This window comes from Labrus bergylta, chromosome 13 (genome assembly GCF_963930695.1).
Source record: "Labrus bergylta chromosome 13, fLabBer1.1, whole genome shotgun sequence".
Lineage (NCBI taxonomy): Eukaryota > Metazoa > Chordata > Actinopteri > Labriformes > Labridae > Labrus > Labrus bergylta.
In genome coordinates, this window is record NC_089207.1 from 26,710,175 (window position 1) to 26,731,828 (window position 21,654).

Genomic DNA, 21,654 nt, shown 5'->3' on the forward strand with positions numbered 1-21,654 from the left:
TTGCTACCATTACTTATAGTTGACCAGCTGTTTGCATTTCAGTCATGTCCAGCACAAGTTTTCAGGGCAATCCAAGAACCTTTGGTGTTCTTAAATTAGTGAAGAATTAATTCTCACCACTTGTTATCTAGCTGATTAGGCATGCAGAGTATCTCGGTCTAAAATTCATCCACTTCTCAAGGATAAGACAGCCAGCAATTGCTTTTTTTTTTTTTTTTTTTTTAAATCCTAGGCTCTTTATATTAGTATCCCTGAACTTGAGTCTGAATGAGTTTCAACATTATTTGGCTATACAAGTTGTGTTTGCGCTCTCTTTCTAAAACAAGACATACTAAGCTTCTGTGCTGCAGAGCTTCTGCATGTGCTGCACTTTCCCTCTGACTCAACAGCAGCAGTGTTTCATTTGCAACATCTTTCTCGTTAAAGATTTTGTCTGCATGCATGTGATTTTGGCTTGCACTCCATGCAGGCAGATGCTCAGAACAAGCCTCAGATGAATCTGGAAAATAAATGCTCTAGTTCAAAAAGCAGATCTTGTTACAAAGTGAGAGGCTGAATAAAGTAAAGCAAACACTTCATTTTTTTAGTGCTCTCACTGCTGCCATTATTGGACAATTTCCCTTTGCAAACTAACTTCGCCTGACTTTTGACTTACACTTTCATTCATTTGTGTTGTTGTTTTACTTTTACTTACTTTGACCAGAAGTAGCACCCACATTTATGCCTTAAATAATCAACCTGCATGCACATTAAGGAGGAGGGGTTGGGGGAGAAAGCTCTCTGGTTTTGAATTTGGGCTGCAGTACCAATTTCAAATACCAGGTGTCAGTGTTACATATTGCTCCTTTAATGTCAGTATGTGTGAAGTGAAAACGTTTGTGGGAAATCAGTGTGTATTTTGTAATGGAGAAGAAGATAAAGGGATAGAGATACATCTTTTGTTTGTCCTTGCTATAAATGTATCCTCTGCTGTTAAGTAAAAGAATTGAACAATTAAGGTACATAGCACATTATAAAATATATATAAAAACATGAAGACAGGATCTGTATAGTCCGTTCTCTTACAGAAAAATGGACCCATGTTTGAACGTAGATGTGTGTTGGTGTTGAGTGTTTTCATGAGGGCAGTACATTGTGACGGCCAATATTATTAATAACTGTGGAAGAAAGAGGGTAAAGGGGAAAATGAAGGAGAGAGGTGCTGAAAGAGAACTGTATAATAAGCTTCTGTAACTTGGACATCTGCCCCCCCCCCCCTCTCTCTCTCTCTTTCTCTCTTTCTCTCTACATTTAGTCTACTTGCTTCTTGTATAGATCCAAAGAACTGTCTTTTCACAAGGGCTTTAATACATCTTAACAGAAAAACATTGCTAATGGTCTCTGCCTTGCTGATGGTGCTTCAACATTTCACTGTAAACAAGTAAAAGTGAAGACCACAAACAGTTTAAGCTGCGTTGAAGAAATCCCATGTCCACTCATTGATATTCAGAGGCTCTATGAGTGAGAGCTGTAAACAACCAGTAGCCCTGAAATTGGCACTCAAGGCGTGTTGCAGGACAGACACACACACACACACACACACACACACACACACACACACACACACACACACACACACACATGCCATTGCCCCCACTGATCTCCCTCTCACTCTCCTACTCCCTTGCTCTCTCTCTCTCTCTCTCTCTCTCTCCCCCAACTCTCCTGGTCTGCACCACATCAGCAGCTGGAGAGTGCAGCATAACATTTCAGAGCAGAGCCGCTGAGGGCAGGGCAGGCAGATCAGCCCTGTGTGGGCCATCCAGTGGAGAGAGGGAATCTGCCCCCTAACTCCCTCTCCCTCTCTCTCTCTCTCTCTTCCTCGTCTTTAGAGCTGCAAGTGGAGAAACAGCCAAGCTCCTCCTCCCCTGCCACTCAGGAACTGATGACAAGGCTTGGCTTTTTATTAGGAGAAGGGATCCCGGGTACGGCACGCATACCTATGGACGACAAGAATGAAAAGAAGGTATTTGATTTTCTCCCTCCCTCCCTCCCCCCCTCCAACTCCCTCCCTCTTCCAGCAGCAGCTGCTGCCGCTCCTGCAGCACACAGATAGAGAGATAGACGAGAAAGGATGAGAGGCAGAGAGAGTTGTGACAGTGTAACAGAAGACTGGATTTATTTGTTGCAGCTCGATTCCTTTTTTCACTATCATTTTCTTTGAATGGGGATTTAGGAGGCACCTTAGGAAATTATATTTTTGGGACAAACAACGGTAACTGTCAAAAGTGTTCTTTAGATGTTAAAGATTTTCCAAGGAAAGATGCTGTATTTCAAAATTAACTGTGTGTACTTAAATTTTAGGGGAAGATATTTAGTGTCTTTTGTATGTCTCCCACGGTAACTTAAGTGCTATTCCAGGGGCTCTTGAGTATGTAACTAGAGTGTCTGAGCTCTTGTCCAGAAATAGAGTTATGTTAGGACTGAGACTCAGTTTGTTTGGCTCCACTAATTAAGCTGGTGCTGTGTGAAAAACAGAGCAAAGCACAGCACGCTACGATTCCCTCATCCATCTCGAGTCTCAGACAGGTTTTGACATCAAACCTGTAACTCTTGGATTGTAAAATAGACTTACAAAGAATCTTATGAGTAAAATTCATGAGTTGAGATGTCCAAAAAGGAGATTGGCAGTGTAGGAGTGAAGTCACTTTTATTTCATGTTTGTTTGTGTACATGTATGTGTGTGTGTTTTCAGTTAGGTAGAAGTGCATGATTGTCATCTGCGAACAATTCTTACTTCCTCCATACTGCTGTTTAACAACATTTTTAACTCAGCACGATGTTTTTAGTTCAGCCTTACAGTAAATTATTTAATGTCAGTAAGCCTTTTGGCTCTTTCTGTAACTTGTAAGGTGGCATAAGCTCAAGGCTGCAGCCTTAGGTAAATATTGCAAAAACTACTGGCATGCTGTTGCAAAAAACCTTACACATAGGAAATGTTGTTTTGCTAAAATTAGCATTCCACAAGTTTTTAATAATGCCTCAAGCAATGCAGCATCCTTCCTGTTGGGCTGTTTATATTCTTCCAATATACCACTCAACAAACAAACCTTTAAACAGGAGCACTTTTTGCAAATTCAGTTTCCACGCGACTTCTAACAAGCTTATTTATGTGTGAGTACTGTAACTGTTAGGGTTAAGAATGATAAATATTTCAGTGAAGCACCAATTTTGAGTTCAGCTATATTGTTAGAAGTATTTGTGGTGCTTCTCTGTGATTTTTATTAGAATTGTTTGAGGCAATACACTGCTTTGTGGGGAAACTCGTGGGTGAAAGTCCCTCTTGTTTTAGAAGTAGTGAGGTGATGGGTTGTTGGTGTTTTAAGGATGAGGGTTGGTTTAGTTTAACCTCGACTTGTAATTGTGTTTTTTAATTATTGAGTATTGTATGTCAAAACAGGTAGAGATTCATAAAATATTCAAGTATTCCTCTTGTTTTTTTAAAGGGTTATTATTGGGCTTTTTATGCCTTTTATTTAGAGATAGGAGAGTGGATAGAGTCAGGAATAGGGGAGAAAGAGAGAATGGGGAATGAAATGCTGGAAAGGAGACACAGATTGGATTCAAACCCAGGCTGCCCGCTTGGAGGACCATAGCCTTCGTACATGGGGCGCCCGCATTAACCACTAGGCTACCGGCACCCCTAGCATTCCTCTTATTTGACCAAGCATCAAAAGAGACTGGATTATAGAACGTCATGTATCTAAATTATAGACATTTTTGTTTGGTAGCTTATTTCTATAAATAAAGCACCTTGTCTGCTAAAACATGAGTGAAGTCAAGATTATTGAAATCATGGACAATGTAAATAGAACATAATGAATGGCTTTAAAACTTTCTGAGTAAGTCTCTTTGGTATGGAACTGTTTGAAAGCTGTGGCTCTTCTTACATTAGGACAAAGATAGACTTTTTGAGCTACAGTGTATTATGTGCAATCAGAATACAGTTTAGGGAAGATGGGAAACAGGAAGAACCAGCTTTAATTTGGTTTTCTATGGTTGTCAGTTAGGTCAAAGATTCAGCTGCTGTATGGTTGTCAGACAGGCTTGATGGCATGAGAAAGGTATCCATTGTGTCACAACAAAGTAGAGACTTCTTCCTTGTGACATTTCTGTAGGCTTATTTTGGGTCTTCTAGACACACCAGTGTGTAATTTTAAAGCCTTGCTTCTTTTGCAGCGCCTATGCCCTTCAGCTTGTGTGTCATGCTCACATGTGAAAGGCCTGTTTATTTGTGAAAGAAAGTTTCGCAATGCTTTCACTTGATCCAGGTCAAATATGCAAATCTAATCATTCTCTCTAGTTTTCTCAATTCTCCTTCCAAATAAGGTTTGAAAATGATTTGTTGTAGTTGTTGCTGCTCATGCCGAAAAAATGTGAGCATGTTGCCAGCTGACAGTTTATATCGGGTTGACTTCATATTTCATTGATATTTTTGATTGATAGAGCTTATATTTGTTGTACCTTAATGGTTTTTTCAATCTCTTTTTCCCTAGTGCTCTGTGACTAGCCAGGGTATCAGCCCCTGCTCTACGCTGACCAGCAGCACGGCGTCTCCCTGCACCGACAGCCCATGTTCCACACTCAACGGCACGACCAGCAGGCCCCCTCTCAGCCGCTCCAGCCCCTGTGGGACCATCACTAGCCCCAGCTCCACACTTGAGAGCAAAGACAGTGGGATCATAGGTGAGAAATAACCAGGTTCTTAATGGTTGTCAAGTAGCAACAAGTATGTTGAGCTCACTTAGTTGAGTTTTTGACCGATAGAGGCTTTGTAGGGCAATGCTTCCACCTCTACTATTCTACCTGAGAATTCTTACCTCATGTACACTTTGTGATTTAACAGAGACTCTCTTGTGTGACGTCACTCATTCATCCTTTTGTTAAACCCAATTTATTTCAGTTGGGATTTTCTGTTGGACTGAATAGCATTTGTGTCTATGCTGTATATATCCACCACCATGTGTCAGTTATTGGCTTTGCATAGAGCTGTTCTAGTATGAAGGATCATTGAGGTGACAGTTGCCACAGAGGAGGTTGTATTATATCTCTTGTAATAGCGCTGTAAGACATCTGGGGATTTATATAAGCTGACAGGAATGTGACATAGACTATTGATATATTAATCCATCTGCTGTTTCTGCTCGCAAAGCTAGCAGTGGCCATACAACTGTAAAAGATTCACTCTGAAAATGGCTTTCGAATTTGTGGTGATGATTCAGTGCCAAATTGTAACCATATGATTCTGCAGCTATCCTTGGTTGAACTTAAATCATTTCTGAAAGCATTGGAAGATGGTGCGCAAAGAGTTATCTGCTGGAATCAGATTTAACCATGTTCTCTTCTTAACTATGATATCACACATTTTGCCTATTTGGGGGCCTGATTCACATGATTTTTGCAATAAAAAGCAAGGCTTGCCAAAGCCATACACATAACACTAGGTTTGATATCTGACGAGTCAGTCATTCTGTTCCCCCAGGGCAATTGCATAGCTATCTGCTAAATAATTTATAGAAGCTTGGTGTAGTATTTGCCACCCATGATGATGTACATGTGTACATGTGTTGTAGACTATCTCATTGTAAAGGTCCTCTGCTCAAGGAAAATGGCTAAGTGGGAAGTTGGTCTAAAACATCCCACCCAGCAGCACCCATTCCTGTGCAGGAATGGAAACAACAAAGCTTGGTTGTGTCCATAAGTTAGATTCCAGCCTGTGATTAATGTCTTAGCTCTTTGAAGTCTGAGTTGGACTCTGATTTCAAAAGCACATTAATTTGGCTTAGTATTACATTAAAAGCTCCTTGGTGGAATTGTGGAGATTTCCCAATGTCTTAATATTTTCAAAAGAGCTTGAGGAGTTTTCTTTAGACCTGGGTATAAAACCCTTTTAGCAATGTCCATTACCTCTTTTTGTATGGTATGGTATGGTATGGTATGGTGTGTATGTATGTATGTATGTATATATATATATATATATATGTGTATATATACGTGTGTGTGTGTGTGTGTGTGTGTGTGTGTGTGTGTGTGTGTGTGTGTGTCTGTCATAAAACCCAGCAGCAGGAGTCAAAAGGACCAGGATATGATCTATTAGTGTTTCTGATGATGTAACGTGCTGCAGCATTATGAAATCAAGATTAGGCATATGTGATGCAAACACAGCCAGCTGGCCAGTCAGTTTCATTTGTCTGACTTGAACTGACGTTTCTGTGTCCAGCTGCCTGTCAATATGTAGCTTTTGCCCCCCACTCATCTTTTAGCTTCATATTCAATGGCTGTGTAAGCCAGAGGGAGGATTAAAGGATTTGTTGTCGTTTTGGGAAAACACCTGTTTGATAGTAAATCTGCATATGCAGCTTTCAACACAAGCCTTCACTCTACTCTTATATTCGATTTATTTTTGTGAGTGATTTTTGTTTCACAGTACAGCCGTTCCGTTAAACAATATATGATATTGGATTCTTCCACTGATGATCACTTGAAAAAAGCTAAAAACAATCGAAGAATCTGGGCTCTGAAAATTATTTTTTACAAATCCATGCAATCCTGTCTTAAAAATTCAGGTGGTGAACAATGTTGATAAGGGCACTGAGGAAAAGCAGGGAGTTATTCAAATTTAGAAGTTCTATTACAGCTCAGTATCTCAGCAGAGATGAGGACAGATAAATGTTCACAGCTCACAAAGGATCTTACACTCAAATGTATCGCCACTTACCCTCATCTTACCTCCCTCGCTTGCTCTAATACCCTCTGTGTTTCCATCTCCTCTTAGCCACCATCACTAGTTCTTCGGAGAACGATGACCGAAGCGGCTCCAGTCTGGAGTGGAGTAAGGATGGCAGCCTGAGAGGCAGTGGGCGCCATGGCCTTGCACAGAGTGTGCGGGTTGACACCTGCTCTCCTGTGGCTGAAGAAGACTCCAACAGCGCCACAGCAACACCAGCCAATACGCCGTCCAGGACAGACCAGCTGCACCAGCAGACCAACATATCAGAAGGAGCACCACAGCCCCCAAGTCATTCACCTGAGGGACTCATTCCGTACCCACCACAGACTTCTTCTTCCCTCATGATGCCGAGGCCAAACTCTGTAGCAGGTAAGAGCCCTTTGACTTCCAGCTCTTGACATCTGGATTTCTTCTGTGCCTGTCTGGAAAAGAAAGATTTCTGTTTACTTTTCCTCAGCATACATTCAGCGTTACATGAAATGTTTTATTACGTCTTGTAGCTTAGTAACCGTTAGTTACGCTTACAGAAAAACTGACTTTGTGCTTGGCTGTCTCACTGCATTGCATTGTCAGTCAGATCAAGATTGAAACACTTTGATAAGTGCTGCACCTGAGGCTGACAAGTGTTGTGTCATTTGTAGTTCCAAGCAAGTGACAGACACAGACAGGGAAAAAAACATGTGTGGATGTAGAGGGAATAAGAAGTTAGTGTTTTTTTTTTTTTAGAAGCCATGTTTCAATGAGGAGCGGGGCTAAAGGCAGAAGTTTGGGATTAAGCAGCTGTTGTGTGTTGTGCCTCGGTCCTGCCCCAGTGTTAGACCCAGGCGCGAGCCACTGTCTGGCTGATCTGTTCTGCATTCCTGCCCTGGAGCCTCCCTGTTATGGCTCAGCTCGCCATATCCACACAGCTGTCACAGTTGTTGATACCCCTCGCTACCTCCTCTTCCCCTTTCTCCCCCCCTTCCATTCCCAGATCTCCCTAACACTGTCCCCCTCTGTTTTTACCATTGCTGGTTTTGACCTTCACCCTCTTGTTGTTAGGAACAAAAAAGTTTTAATTCTTCTTTTAAGATTTTTCGAGACGATTTTGATGCAAGTTCATACAAATACGTAGCCCTCACTGAAATACATGGTTGAACTAGACCTTTACAGTTATTCATTTTGTACTTGAAGTTGGGATATACCTTGATGATTCATTAAGGACAGTTGTTGGATTGAATATGTTAGTAAATGGTAAAATCACCAGAAATTTTGTCTACAACCACATGCTGTTTTTCTTTCTTGGTACCCCAGGGTAAGATAAACAGCAAGCTGTTTGCTTTTAGTTTGACAAGATGCTAGAAATAACAGCAATATAAAAATAAAGGACACGAGTTAAGAGTGGCAGACTTGAGTGTGAGGAATATGGAAAAGGTTGAAAAATGGAAAAGCACTCTCTAAGGCGAGGGGATCTTGGTGAAGGTAACACACTGTGTATAACAGATACTATACAGTATGTCACAATGCATTGTAAAAGCAAACAATTCTATTGTTGATGCAAAATCACAAGACATTTAAAAGGCAGGGGGTAGGTTCAGCAGAACGGGGGAAGAAGAATCATACAATTCTAATTGTACTCTGGTCTGTTCAATAGAAAAGATTAAGATGAGTAAAAAAAAATCATACTGAGACACAAAACACAACACCAGAATCCAGACGTAGATCAAAGAGAATAGCAAATCTCTTAACATGTGAATACTAGTTTCTAGCTGGAAGATGACGTCTGTTGTTTATACTGCTGGGTAACCTGACAAGATAAAAGGAGAGGGTTACCTATTTCACTTGTTTGCCACAGGTGCAAGTGTTCTGATATTGAATTGCTTTGCTCCTACAAAAAAGCGTCTCCCTTGGGTTTGACCATGATGAAATACAGTAACTATTTACTCCTGTCACACTCAAACTTTTTCTCTCTTTGATGACATACAGCTTGTGGTCCTCCTTGGTCCAAAACACTTACTGTAAAAGGCCATGGACATAAAACACCTGCGAACTGTGTAATGTAAAGTGTGATAGGTTTGCCTTGATCCTACCATGCCAATAAGTCGCCCACCTATCTGCTGAAGGTACCGGTACTTGGCATATTCTGTTTATCAAATATGTCCTTCCAGTGTTCACTGAAGACCTTTGCACACTGAGTCCGTTTTTTTCAAATGCGTTTTTTGGATCCGTCATTTGAAAATAAATTGTTACGCACAGACACCTTGCACACTGAGTCCAATGTGTTCTTTTTTTCTATTCATTGCAAAATACCCAGTTTAACACAAAGTTTCTTGTACTCATCACGCAGAGTGATCAAGCAGTGAAGTTGATTTTGTTGTTCTTTCACTCCTTGAAAAAAACAAAAAACCAACGAGGTCCTTCCACATGACAACAAGACAAGGGCAAGGAGAGTTTCACCTGTGAATAAAGGATAGTTTTGTCTTGTTGAAAAGGAGCTGCAGAATTACTCTATGGCTTCCAGGTATATTTCAGGATTTCAGTGGTCCAGTTTGATACATTGCTGTGCTCTCTATACTTGAACCTACACATTAAAAAGAACACCACTAATTTCCACGAAGCAACTGATCCTGATCAGCGACCGGCTGTATGTTTGATATAGGGACACTACAGACAAACGCACGCACAAACGGGGATGGATGCGAAAAAACAAATAAAACTGAAGCTGTTCCGAAACAAAACATGCTTGAAACAACATGAGATCGGATTTCTTTTTTGGATGAAAAACACGGACTCAGTGTGCAATGGCCTTAAGCGTTGTTTAAAGAGTTTGTTGAAGTAGTTAAAGCAGAATAGAAGCAGAACAAATAAAACATGAGTAGTTCCTGTTCCCTGTTATAATATTCTTGTCATAGCTTATGTATGGGTTTCACACACGGTACAATTGAGCTGTTGCACAATTTTGTGTCTCCATCCCACAGTGGAACATGTGCCCTCGGTATAAACATGAAGTGGTACATGGCATTGAGCTGATTATGCTTGTTCAGTGGCCATGCGATTGTTCCATGATTCCATTCTATTTAAGATCTCACCATTATTTTACCGCTAACATAAACCTGAGCAGCACAGACACACTCTGGCTCATAAAGCAAACAGACCAGAGAATGTTTGACTGTTTATGTGTGTTGGTTTGCGTGTAGGCACCAGCGTGCTCTCCCTGAGCGCTCCAAGAGTTTATGGGCTGATGTCATAGTTATGCAGTGTTGCCCTCTAGGGACTTGCAGAATTCACACCTCAGATTTTTACGCTGGGTGGCAGAGCCCTTGGAGAGGACATCAAGGACATGGTGAGACAGCTTCATTTATGGTCCCCCACCAATCTGTGGCAATGTCACTTTGTGCAAGGGAGACTGCTTCTTCTCAGTTCATGCTCAAGGAAATTATATTCAATTAGAAATAATGATTCTGGAGAAGCAATTACTGAAGCAGGAAGGAACTAAATGGAAGAGTTCCCGTTGTACAAAACAAACAAAATTGCATTCATCATTAGTGAATTCACTTCATGTGCCAGAAGCTCACTGACTATTCTCTGTTCCTTGGCTCTCAGCACATTAAATAACAAATTGTCCGCTGAAACTGATTTACATTATTCATTGACATAGGACATAAACATCTAACCTAAAAAAAAATACAACATCCTTATTTTCTTTGATTCAAAATACTGCAAATATCAGCTCCAGCGGTTATTCCATCACAAGATATTCTCCCAACACATTTTTTGTTGAATCACTATTTCTGGCACACTGCTACCAAGCCACTTAATGATCGATGTGGTGCTGCAGGCCATCATGACATATCTCAATGTAAGATAGAGTTGGTATGTTGTCATCATTTGGTGTGAGTAAATATCTTTTACGCTATGCTCTCTGGATAAGAGTCAGCACCTCCAGGTCTGAAAAATGTCCCTCTGTTTGAAAATGGTGGATTGCTCCCGTTGGGTTGGGAGCCTCTTCTGCTCCAAATGAGTTTGGTGCTGTTGACAGGTGAGAGTAAGATGGAGGATGAATTCCTCAGGCAGATTTATGTGGAGTAAGCCTATAGCCAGATCTAGTACTGGACTGTTGCAGTGACGAGGTAGTTATGAAGGCCAATCTTTCTCTGAGTTGATCTACATTCTGATTACTATCTGTGGGTATGGAAGAGAAAGTAACCATAATGTTTCCAAAATGTCTGGGTGCACTCTTAGGAGAAGTGTAGCATTCTTGGACATGGTGTCCTGCAAGAATCATGACCAGAATGATTCATTAGGCATCTCTGTAAGTTTCCACAGGTGAAGACCCTCTGGTAGTATCAGAAAATTCTGTAATAATTTACTCATCCTGCCTGGCCTGGAGACACATTAAGGCCCCAAAGAAAAGAAAAGTGTGGGTAACCTAGCTCAACCTGTTGACACCTTGACTGTTACCATGGTGGTAAATGGAGGGGTTGATCGATGCATTTTTCAACTTTTCATTGAGAAATATTTTCCAATAACAGCAACAAATGATCAAACCTTTCTGTTTTGTTGTTGAACCACGGTCTAATATTGAGGTAACTACAACATACAGTTAGGATATACATATAAACTTTCAGAGAGTTTGAGGCAAAGTGGATTTTGTCCATCTGTCTCATGCCAATCACAGGCTTAATAGCTGGACCTTTAGAATATAAGTCATGTATGTTGAAGGAACGTTTTTGTATTACCTAGTAGTGTCATTTGAACTGCCATGTTGAACACATACTCATTCTATCCCTGGGCTGCTTGTGAACTCAAGCAGCTCTGGAGTTGCATGTGCTGTAGCAATTTGCACAAACATTGGCTAGCAGAACCTGTCACCACCGACAGAGTGGATGTCTCTTTAGGAGCAGTTTGTAATTGCATCATTAGTCGTATTTGTCAGGAACTGTCTAGTGTCTCGTCCACCATAACTCAAAGAATATATTTTCTAACTTGTGAGGCAGCATTAAAAAGTTGTTGCATGTGCAGCTCTAAAGGCAACACTGTAATTTATCATCCCCTGATTTCAAAGTATACCTTGCTGTAAAGGTCACAGCTGACCACATGTAAGGGTTGTGTGGGATTAGTCAAAAATGTACTTTTCTTTCTTAGCTGGGCCTTTTTATGTTTCCTGAAAAAAAGTATGTCCTCATGGCAAAGATGTTAACCTTGCTGGATAATTTTTTCCACTTACAAAATCCTGTTTGTGCAGTACCTTTCAGCTTAAGTTGTATAACCTTCAAAAGGGTTATACAATTTAAAATGTAATACATCAATATCATTTTTAAATGCTGATGATTTTGTTCTGACGGTATAAAAGTATTTCTCCCCAAATTTTACTTCTGAAATTATGTAAATGTGATAAGTGATGTTAACTTGAGCCGTTGCTTTAGGCACCTACATAGTTTGTTGCACCTACATAGTTTGTTGCACCTACATAGTTTGTTGCGACACAGAGCTCTGTGTCGCTAAAGCCCGCCCCTACTTCTCCCTCTTATGTCTCCAAAATTGAGGAAGTAGAAAATATATTATTTAACATTTAGGTGTCGCGAAAATGTATGTGCTTTTTATAGCTGCTGTCAGTTTACAAACGGCTTTTATATCCAACTTAATTTAACTCAGCTGACTGTTTTAACATCTAACGATCGTGTTTCAGTCAGTACAGTGTGTGTGTGTGACTGAGGCTGGTGACTCGCAGTCTCGCTCGTTCACGTTCTCTGAACGAACTGAACGAGAGCTCCGACATGAATCACTGAACGAACTGAGAGTAAGAGCGGAGCTCTCGTTCAGTTCGTTCAGAGAACCTCTTCTTGTACTGAACGTACTGAACAGAACGGTCGGGGAAAATAAATGTGATTGTTTTAGCAGCTTTCAGTTTGCAAACTGTAGCTTTATCCAACTAAATTCTCAGCTCATTGGCTTATTATTCACCACCAGCTGTTCTCAGTACGATCGCGAGCAGAACTAAATGTTTGGCCGTGTTTCAGATTATTAAATTCTGATTCGCAGACAGAGCTGCAGAGAAGTACTGAACGATTCGGTGAACAAATCTTTTGAACGAATCACTTTACTGAACTGATTCTACTGATTCAGTACACTGAAAAGAACTGCTTTTCACATCACTACTGTGCGTTTTGAAAATGGGTGACAGTATTTCTCTTCACACATCTTTACCACCCTTCCCTGCCTCACTTCATTACACTAAAGTAATAAGAATTCTATTTTTGAGTCATTCGTGCAAAGCTTTTTAAAAAGGCTTACAGAGTCAAAGGGCCATATTAGTTCTGGCCACTGGAATTCCATGGTTTTGAAACTTTAGCTTGAGCTGCTTGTGGTTAGGTTTCTCAGACAGAGAGATTGAGTTGGGGTCAATGTGGCTCAGGATCTGTGCCACAGTACAGCTGAGGTGTTTTTTCGATTCAACACAGCATAGTGGTCTTGGTTGTGTTGAGGTACAGGAGTCAGGACCCTACTAAATGTGTTCCAATGAAAAGTCCTCATTTGCTCGGGTAAAACTAATACTCTGTGATAATTTCCCCAATGAAAATAGATCTAGGATCGTATACTCAACAGTGCGTTGACCCAGACATATAAAAATATAAATGAGAGTCCACAAGGGTGTGTTGTTCCTCCATCATAACCTTGGAGATCAGTGACATCTGTGTTTTATTAGGAGGACATGAAATCATCTCCACCTGCTCCATTTGATTCCAATCTGTTACTCAATGATGTTTGCAAAGGTCAGACAGTGAAATTAAAACAATATATTTCAAACTGCAACAGTACTGTAGCATGAAATGAGGTTTGGCTTATTAAATTTGATATTCTGTTGTCTTTCTAGTGCGAGGACTGAATCGAATGATGTAGCGGGTTTATCTGATATGCTGTAAGCTCATCTCTTCTCTAGCTGTTTTTAGACAAAAGTGTCTGCTGTTGTCTTTATACCATGTCAGTCTATTTTTTGTCACTGTTTTGTGATCTCCTCAGGTGGTCATAGATTCATAGATTTCTCTTTTGCCTTCAGCTTTATGTACGCATTTTTAGTAATCGATTAAAAAGAAAGCAGAAAAGAAAACGTAAGTGATTCTTCCTCCAGCTGTGAAAAAGGTCACAGTGACATCATTTAAAAAGTCTGCTCTCAGAGACTTGTCAGTGCCTCAATGTCACAGCTGGAGCTAAGTAAAAACCATTGCAGAGATCAATCCTGTTTGGGTCATGAAGAACCATTTAATATTCCTCCCAGTTGCACTCCATCGACAGATCACAATTTGCCAAATGCGGAATCTCAAAAGGACAGCGTGTGCATAACTACTCTCAGCCACCATCGAGCCATCTGGCAATATTTGATTTACAGCACTCCATCATTGAGCATTATGTAAGGGTTGTCAAAGAACTACAAAAAAACAACCCTTGTGACTGCATGAATGTCGATGTCCAAAGTCTCTTTCCTACCTAGTTATAGAACTTTGCAGATTTTTGGCAGCTCTGTGTGGCCTTGCCTACGTTTGAAATTGTGCAGTGTAGGCATAAGTTATGTCATGATGTATATGGTTATTGACCAGTTTTGCAACCTGACTACAGACAGTTATGTTGGCCTGTTGGTTGATTGGACCACTGCTCTGGTCCAGTCAGAAATCTCTCAATCATCAAAGTTTATAGAGGCAGTCTGGCCATGTTTCTCTCAGAAGGATAATATGATAAACTTGAAGTCATAAGGCTGAAAGAAAATGAATTGATGCCAAGAAACTTTTTTTAAACCTTGTTTTGCATCAAATTTTTGCCCACATACCATGTGTAATATGTTAATTATAAGGTGAGTTACTGTACTCAAAGAGTTGCACAAAGAGTAAAGACATAATTTGCTTCCTACAATGTCTCACAATGGTTACAAAGAATGACACCAACCTAAAGGAAAGGCAATAAGGTGAGGAGGGTGATGGGAGCTGTAATTGTATTCATATAGAGAAGAGCAGAGTCAAGTCAGGGAGATAAGGGGGGCAGTAGTTGGAGCAAAGGAAATCAGCCTTACTCTCTGATCGGTCATGGGAAACACAGTGCTGAAGGATTCAAAGGCTTGTCCCGCCTGAGGAAAAAGAATCCCATTTTCATCAGAATACAGTCTTGACACATTGGTGCAGCTTCAAAGTAACGGCAAGCACCGACTTCAAGGTATCAAATGTACGTTTTTTCAATGAGTGAAGTTGTGCAAGAATTGGAAGGAACCTGGAGAGTGACGGGGGGAAAGGAATTGAAGAGGGGGATTGGGGTGATGGGAAGGCTTCCTGTGGGAATTCTTAGCCTTGAAAGATTTTGGAAATGTGGCCAAAAAAGAAGAATGGTTATGCTTGAGGATGCATTACGTGAGGAACTATGGAGTTTGTGCATTGAGCTACTTGAGAAGGATAAAGTTAGCCTTACCTTAAGCCTTTGCTCATTGAGCCCCAGGGCTAAAAGGTGTGAAAACCAGTTTTCTGTGGCTTTTAGGTTCCCCACTTCGAGTTCAGAAAAAACAGAGATGAAAAAAAAAGAGAAAACCCTCTACTTGTGGTCAGCAGCATGTCAGTTTTTGGCTCAAGGGGTGATTTGCTGCAGGAAGTTGATCCTCTGTCTATTCTCTCTCTGTCTCTCTCTCTCTCTCTCTCTCACTCTCTCTCTCTCTTTCTCTCTCTCTCTCTCTCTCCTGTTTTCACACATCTCCTTTGCCTTCAACCATGCTTCCCTGGGCATCATGATACATTCCTTCATTTTCTTATTATTTAATTCTGCTCTCTGTAACGTCTTTTCACAATCCCTCACTTATCCCTCATCCCACTGCAGCCAGGATCATTGTTTAATACTATAGCAGCTTCCCATTAGAGACTGTAATCAGCCACTGGAGACTAGATTTATTCTTCTTCTAATTCACTCCATTTCACATCTCTGCTTTATGCTTACTTAGTTTTGTGTGTGCACTAAATGCATGCAGGATGCAGCCCATGGAGAGGGCTTTATGCATTTGTGTAACAAATCTAGGGATGATGACTTTTAAAAAGCGTTCATTATGCGAGCACCTAATGCTTCAAATGCTGTGACTGGCTGAGCGCTGGAGAGGGGGCAGCCAAGCCCTCTGCTCTGCAGCTGAATGCTGCCAGTGTGCCTGCATGGGAGCACTGGGGCAGAGGAATCGCTTTTGTGCCCTCGGTGAGCTCATCGACTGGGAGCACTCTCCAGAGATTTAGCTAAGGGTCTGCACCCTGCCTACTTGTCTGTATGCCTGCCTGCCCAGGGATATTTCATGCTTGGGATAAGGGGAGGGATTTGAGAATTCCCACTGCCTATCCTGGTGCTGCTGTTGGATGTAAGTACTCACTCTGTGCTGTTTAGTTAAAGAATGGACTATCAGTGCTGTATTGCTCTGCACCTACTCACACCAGATTGTGTTTACCATTATCTTTAACTTTGTTTGGTCAAGCCTAACTTTATCCATTATAGTTAATAATGAAAGCACCATCAGCTGCAGTAAAAGTAACCATCAGGGTCTTCTTTTTAAACCAGTCAAAGTTGTATTGATGATGGCCGCTTCCTCAGTCCCCCTGTTGTCAGCAGACTGGCTTTAATTAATGGGACATTCCACAGAGAAAGTTAGCGACCAAGTGATGAGCAGAGAGGGAGTAAAGAGAAGAGAAGAGTTGAGTGTTTGTGACACTCTCTGCCAGCCGAGGCTGAAAAAGTAGAGAGAGGAGGCTTTGATACTGCTCTTCACCAGGACCAAGAGAGCATGGATCACCATGGTGACGGCATTGTTGAGCAGTGAACAGGAATTGGAAGAGAGACCTTGTGGTACTAATACACATCTTTATTATGTTTTCAGACCAAGCTCATTCTTAATTGAAAATAATGAATCTTCTTTTGCATGAAAATACATTGACAGTAATTTTGAGTGTGTTCTCTAATGCACCACATAGCTGGTGCTCTTCCTGAATGATTGTGTGTGGATTTACAAATATAATGTGTTTTGAATTGTGGTACTAAAATTACACAGATTTTTTTTCGTGTGATTTGCAAGCTCAAATTGAAGAAAAAAAGAAGCCATTCTGTCTTGACTTAGGGACACTGTTCCTCTCACTACTGTAGTAAACTGGTACATTGCCTTCAGCGACACACAGATGTCAGAGCGACTGACTTGCTTATTCTGCACTTATCATCTCTCATAGACGCCAAATGTGCAACTCATTTTTTTCTCTTGTGTGTGTCTCCGTCTTACGCTCATTTTTTTTTTAAATACAAGACTTCTTCCAGGGAGTTCTGGTCAACAGTCATTGTGAAAACTATTGCTTGAGAAGCACCAAAACATCTACTTATTTTATTTCTCACTGTGTTTGTCAACAGCAACCAGTTCCACTAAGCTGGAAGACCTGAGCTACCTTGATGAACAACGCAACACCCCCCTGCGGACATCCATTCGCCTGCCCTGGCATAATACAGGAGGAAGGCCACCTCAGGATTCTAAAGGTGACTGCTCTATTCATTGTTGTTAATTTTACGCACAGGTAAATAGGGAGAAACACAGTTTATATACTATTTCTCAACTGATTTAGTGCAGTGGTTCTCTACTCATCTAACCGACAGACTGTTTGACACCAGTTTTTTGCTCAAGACCCACTGAAAACAGCTCTGCGACCCACCTTTGGGTCTCGACCTACCAGTTGAGAACCACTGATTTAGAGCAATACATTTGATTATATAAGCTTTCATGTGACAACTAGAAAATGATAAGTACTGTTTGATTGGAAATACCTAATATTAATTATTCTGCAAAAATGTAGCTCCAGACATTTAACATCCTGTAAGGTTCCAGCTTTCTTCTTGATTATATGTTCAATCTCTCTGAGAGAAATCCCACTGAGTTAATATTTGATGAGATCATGAATAATTGAATTTGACATGGTTGGTTGCTCAAACTATTTAACCGTGCTTTGAAAACGTCCTATTCCTTTTTCACACCGCCTTAGCATGATTTTGATACAGAATCAGCGTATTAGAGGATAGATTTTTATTTACATCATCATCATGTATCTTCATTAATTTAGTAGGGACTACAGACAGTTTTATGCCACCTGATACACAGTAAGAAAATAAATCTATAGTTTGTTCAAAGCATTAAATAGTTGAGAGTTGGCTCTCTGGTGGTTGAGGTGGGCGTACAGGCAAGAGAGGTCAAGTCAAAAGTTTGCCAGCGGTTCCCCAAAAGAGAGTTATAGAGTTTATGTGTAATGTGTTTTTTAAACTTCACATGCATTTGTTAGTCTTCCAGTGTCTTCCAGCCATTGAAAATAAAATATTCTTCCAGTGTTAAGGTTGCCAGAAATATTAGAGTAAAAAGTAGCAAAGAATTCAGAAGGGGTTTAACTTTGAACAGCATGCAACATTTGTAAATGCAGCAGCAGCAAATATAGTATTGGTAGTTGTATTGATACTAGAAGTAGAGAGGATCAGAGGTTTAGAAGAGCCCCGGAAAAAAAGAAGTGTTCAGAGAACTAATTAGTGCTGAAGTGGCCCAGAAAGAGTCCCCTCTCAAGTCCACTCACAATGTGAATCCCATGCTAATTTTTAAAGCAGGTTTTAGGTTAGGGTTCTAGTTGCACAATGTGGAACAATGTGGAGCTATTGTGCCTTTATTAGAGGGACAGGACAGTGGATATAGTCGGACATCAGGAAGAGAGAGAGTGGGGAGTGACATGCAGGAAAGGACCCACAAGTCGGATTTGAACCTATGCCGCCCGCTTTGAGGACTATTGCCTCTGTACATAGGGAGTGCTAACTGAACGCTTGGACCCTGGTGCCCTACCAAATAAGCTTTAAATATTCCTTAAATAATATGTTACAGGCGCATGCTTATGTGGCAGGTTTGTCTATAAATGATTGACAATATTGGGGTATTAACTTAGGCTGAAGTTGAGCCTGGCATCAGTTTAAGGTTTCCTATATTTCATTTTAATAGTTATCTAAATACTTCATTTAATTTTTCTCCCATCCAAAACCAACAAGACAAAAAAGGTGCTTTATCTCTGATCTATATTGTAATACAAACAATAGCTAAAAAATAATTGCATTATTTTTGTTTCTCTCTTTCTTATCCCCTTTCTTTAGCTCGCTTCGCTCCATACAAACCAGTGGACATCATGCTCAAGCCTTTGCTGTTCGAGGTGCCCAGCATCACCACGGACTCTGTGTTCGTGGGACGTGATTGGCTCTTTCAGCAGCTTGAAGATGTCCTAAAGGCCAGCAAGTCCACAGAGAACCAAGGCGCTGTAGTGGTGGGCAGCGTGGGCTACGGGAAGACGGCCATTATCTCCCGGCTAGTAGCACTGAGCTGCCACGGAGGCCGCATGCGTCAGATCGCCTCCAACAGTCCGAGTGCCTCCCCTAAAAGTAAGAAATTTTAGTATTTTCCTTCGGGTGTTTTAGTTTATGTTCTTATATTTGGAGTTCATTTTAGTTTGCAAAGTTTGGAAGTCAAGTGAAACTACATACTCTAACAATACAAATCAAAATCTTAGCAACTGCTGTGAGTTACTCAAAACTGAATACAGCACAATCTACCTTGGAACCAAGAAAGCAATTTTGCTTATGTATTATATGTGACAAAGAGTGTTCTTCTGTGTCTTCCAGATGGCGCAGGAGCAAACACAGAACTTCCTCTCAGCCAGCCACCACAGCCCACTCCACCTTCCAGTGCTACCAACACACTGAAGACCAACAGCTGCCCAGGGACGCCTGAGATACAGCGACATAGGGAGGAGGCCGTCAGACGCCTTGCTGCAAAGGTACGACTTTAGCCAAAGCATTCAAGAGAAATCACAGCGTTAAAGGAACCTGAAACGGAAGGACATTAAAGTCTCTCTCATCATAAGATATTCCTAAACTTTCATTAATATTTCAGTCAGACAATCACTTCAGTCACCTCAGAGACAAATTATTTACACAAATGCTTACTTATCTGCTTTCTATGGTTTGGTCCTCCTGTTTGTTCTTGATAGTCAGACTCTTTCTTATTCCAAAGATATTGTGGTGTGTAGAGTTGCTTTTAGTATGTATGAGATGCACTGCAGAAACCTGATACCGGCTCTGCTCAGTTGATTTATGTTGTTTGTATATGATTCATGGTTGTTTATGTTCATTTATTTGATATTCAGACGATGAAATATGGAGTGGAGGGTCTTCAGCCATCTGCTGAGATAATGAAAGACAGCCCTTGCCATTGGTCTTTGAGAGACCTTTAATATCACAGGCTTGTTTGATTTGAGAGGCAGTGTGCTTAGTTTAAGACTCGGCCATGAAACTCAAGTTCAATATTAATGTCCACAGCCTCTGAGTGCTGCAGTCTGACTGTGAGAAAGATGGAAGATAGAAAACTTTGGCTCAGGTCTTTAGCATGCCCTTTTAGCTCAAAGTTGGATGGTATTTGCATTGTGTAGCATGAGCATGGGAACAAACTACAGATATTGCCTGAATTGTTATACTAAATAGCACACTTTCTCATGCATTGCAGTCTGACATTTACTTCAGATCAGCTGTCTGCAGAAGTTCAAATATTTTAGCTCTTTACCTCATTAATATGGTTCATTCACTAAATGATTGTTGTTGTTATTAGTAGAAACGTTTCAATAAAACATTTGTAACATTTACTTGTAAAACAGAATTAGGGTACCAAGTAACAAATGGAGTACTAATTATTATGAGTGCACATTTTGGCATATTTTAGTTTCGTCACATACTTTGAACCATTTGACTGTTTTTCTGTTCTCTAATTTCTCATGTAGAGCAAAAACCTTAAAATCAAGCTTCAGTATAACTGCCAGGTAAAACAGGCAAACTGGCACTAACCAACATAAAACAGTTGAAACACACGTCAGCATTTCAATCAGCAACCCTGTCATCATTATTGTTTACACTTTTGTAAGATGGAGTTGGCATTGAAGACACAAACAGGTCCATAATTCTGAAGCAGTTTCTCCAATTATAATCCAAATTGTCAGCACTGTCCCTGTTTGAGTGTTCTCTACTTAATGCTGTTTTTGGCTCTTGGAATTTCTGCTTCAAGCTGTTTTTTTTGGTTATCTAATAATTAGCTCCACTTTTTGCGATGTTCTTTGTCAATTAGCTAATTGACTATGACAGACAGCATGTTTTGTTTATACATCAGCAGAAGTCATCTGAAACTTTCTAATGTTACATTTTATAGCCTGCTCAGTGTTTTAAAAAGATACTGTGTTAGTTTTGGATTCTCATTGCCACCCCTTTGAGCACCTTTGTGATGATGGTTTAGCTCCTGTGATGGGGGACACTACTGTCTAATGGGGTTGTTGTCATTGATCCTGTTTGTGTCCTCGTTTATTAAATATGTGTATCTTTTACAGGGTTTAATACTTTTTCCTGCCTCCTTGTTAGTGAGATGGGCACAAGACAACTGAGTGTGACTTTAGTGGTTTGCATAGCACTACCACTGGGAACACTAACATTTGTGCACCTAGCAGCTGACTTTATGCCACTGAGACTCATCTAAATGTCCATGAAGCCCGAGCAAAATCCCTCAAGCCAATTATTGTGTAAAGTGTTTCCAACAGACGCCCTCCCAGGGGCACTGTTCCTGTGATGTGTGAATACTGATGCAACACCGAGCAGCTTCTGTCAAATTCTGTCAGTTCTTTTTAATCATTTTTAATCAAGCCTTCTCATAACAGGGACACTGAGGCCATTTCATTTAATAGTTTATTGCAAGATTTTATGTCGTACCCATATGACAGGGATGAGCTTTTAGGCTTTTGCTCCTCAACATTGAATTCATTGTTGAACCAATAGATAAAGTACTGCAGGTGCACTGCAGAATATTG

General features: G+C 40.7%; 1 protein-coding gene across 2 annotated transcripts in view; it reads left to right on the plus strand.

Annotated features, from left to right (window-relative positions):
• Positions 1-21,654, plus strand: part of tanc1b (tetratricopeptide repeat, ankyrin repeat and coiled-coil containing 1b) — a 99,162-nt gene that overhangs the window by 55,316 nt on the left and 22,192 nt on the right. For both annotated transcript variants that reach the window (XM_065962517.1, XM_020644183.3), the window contains exons 5-10: positions 1,872-2,005; positions 4,536-4,725; positions 6,815-7,138; positions 17,150-17,272; positions 18,911-19,192; positions 19,433-19,587. In XM_065962517.1, the coding sequence (XP_065818589.1) occupies positions 1,872-2,005; positions 4,536-4,725; positions 6,815-7,138; positions 17,150-17,272; positions 18,911-19,192; positions 19,433-19,587 (1,208 nt within the window). The remainder of the gene's footprint in view (positions 1-1,871; positions 2,006-4,535; positions 4,726-6,814; positions 7,139-17,149; positions 17,273-18,910; positions 19,193-19,432; positions 19,588-21,654) is intronic.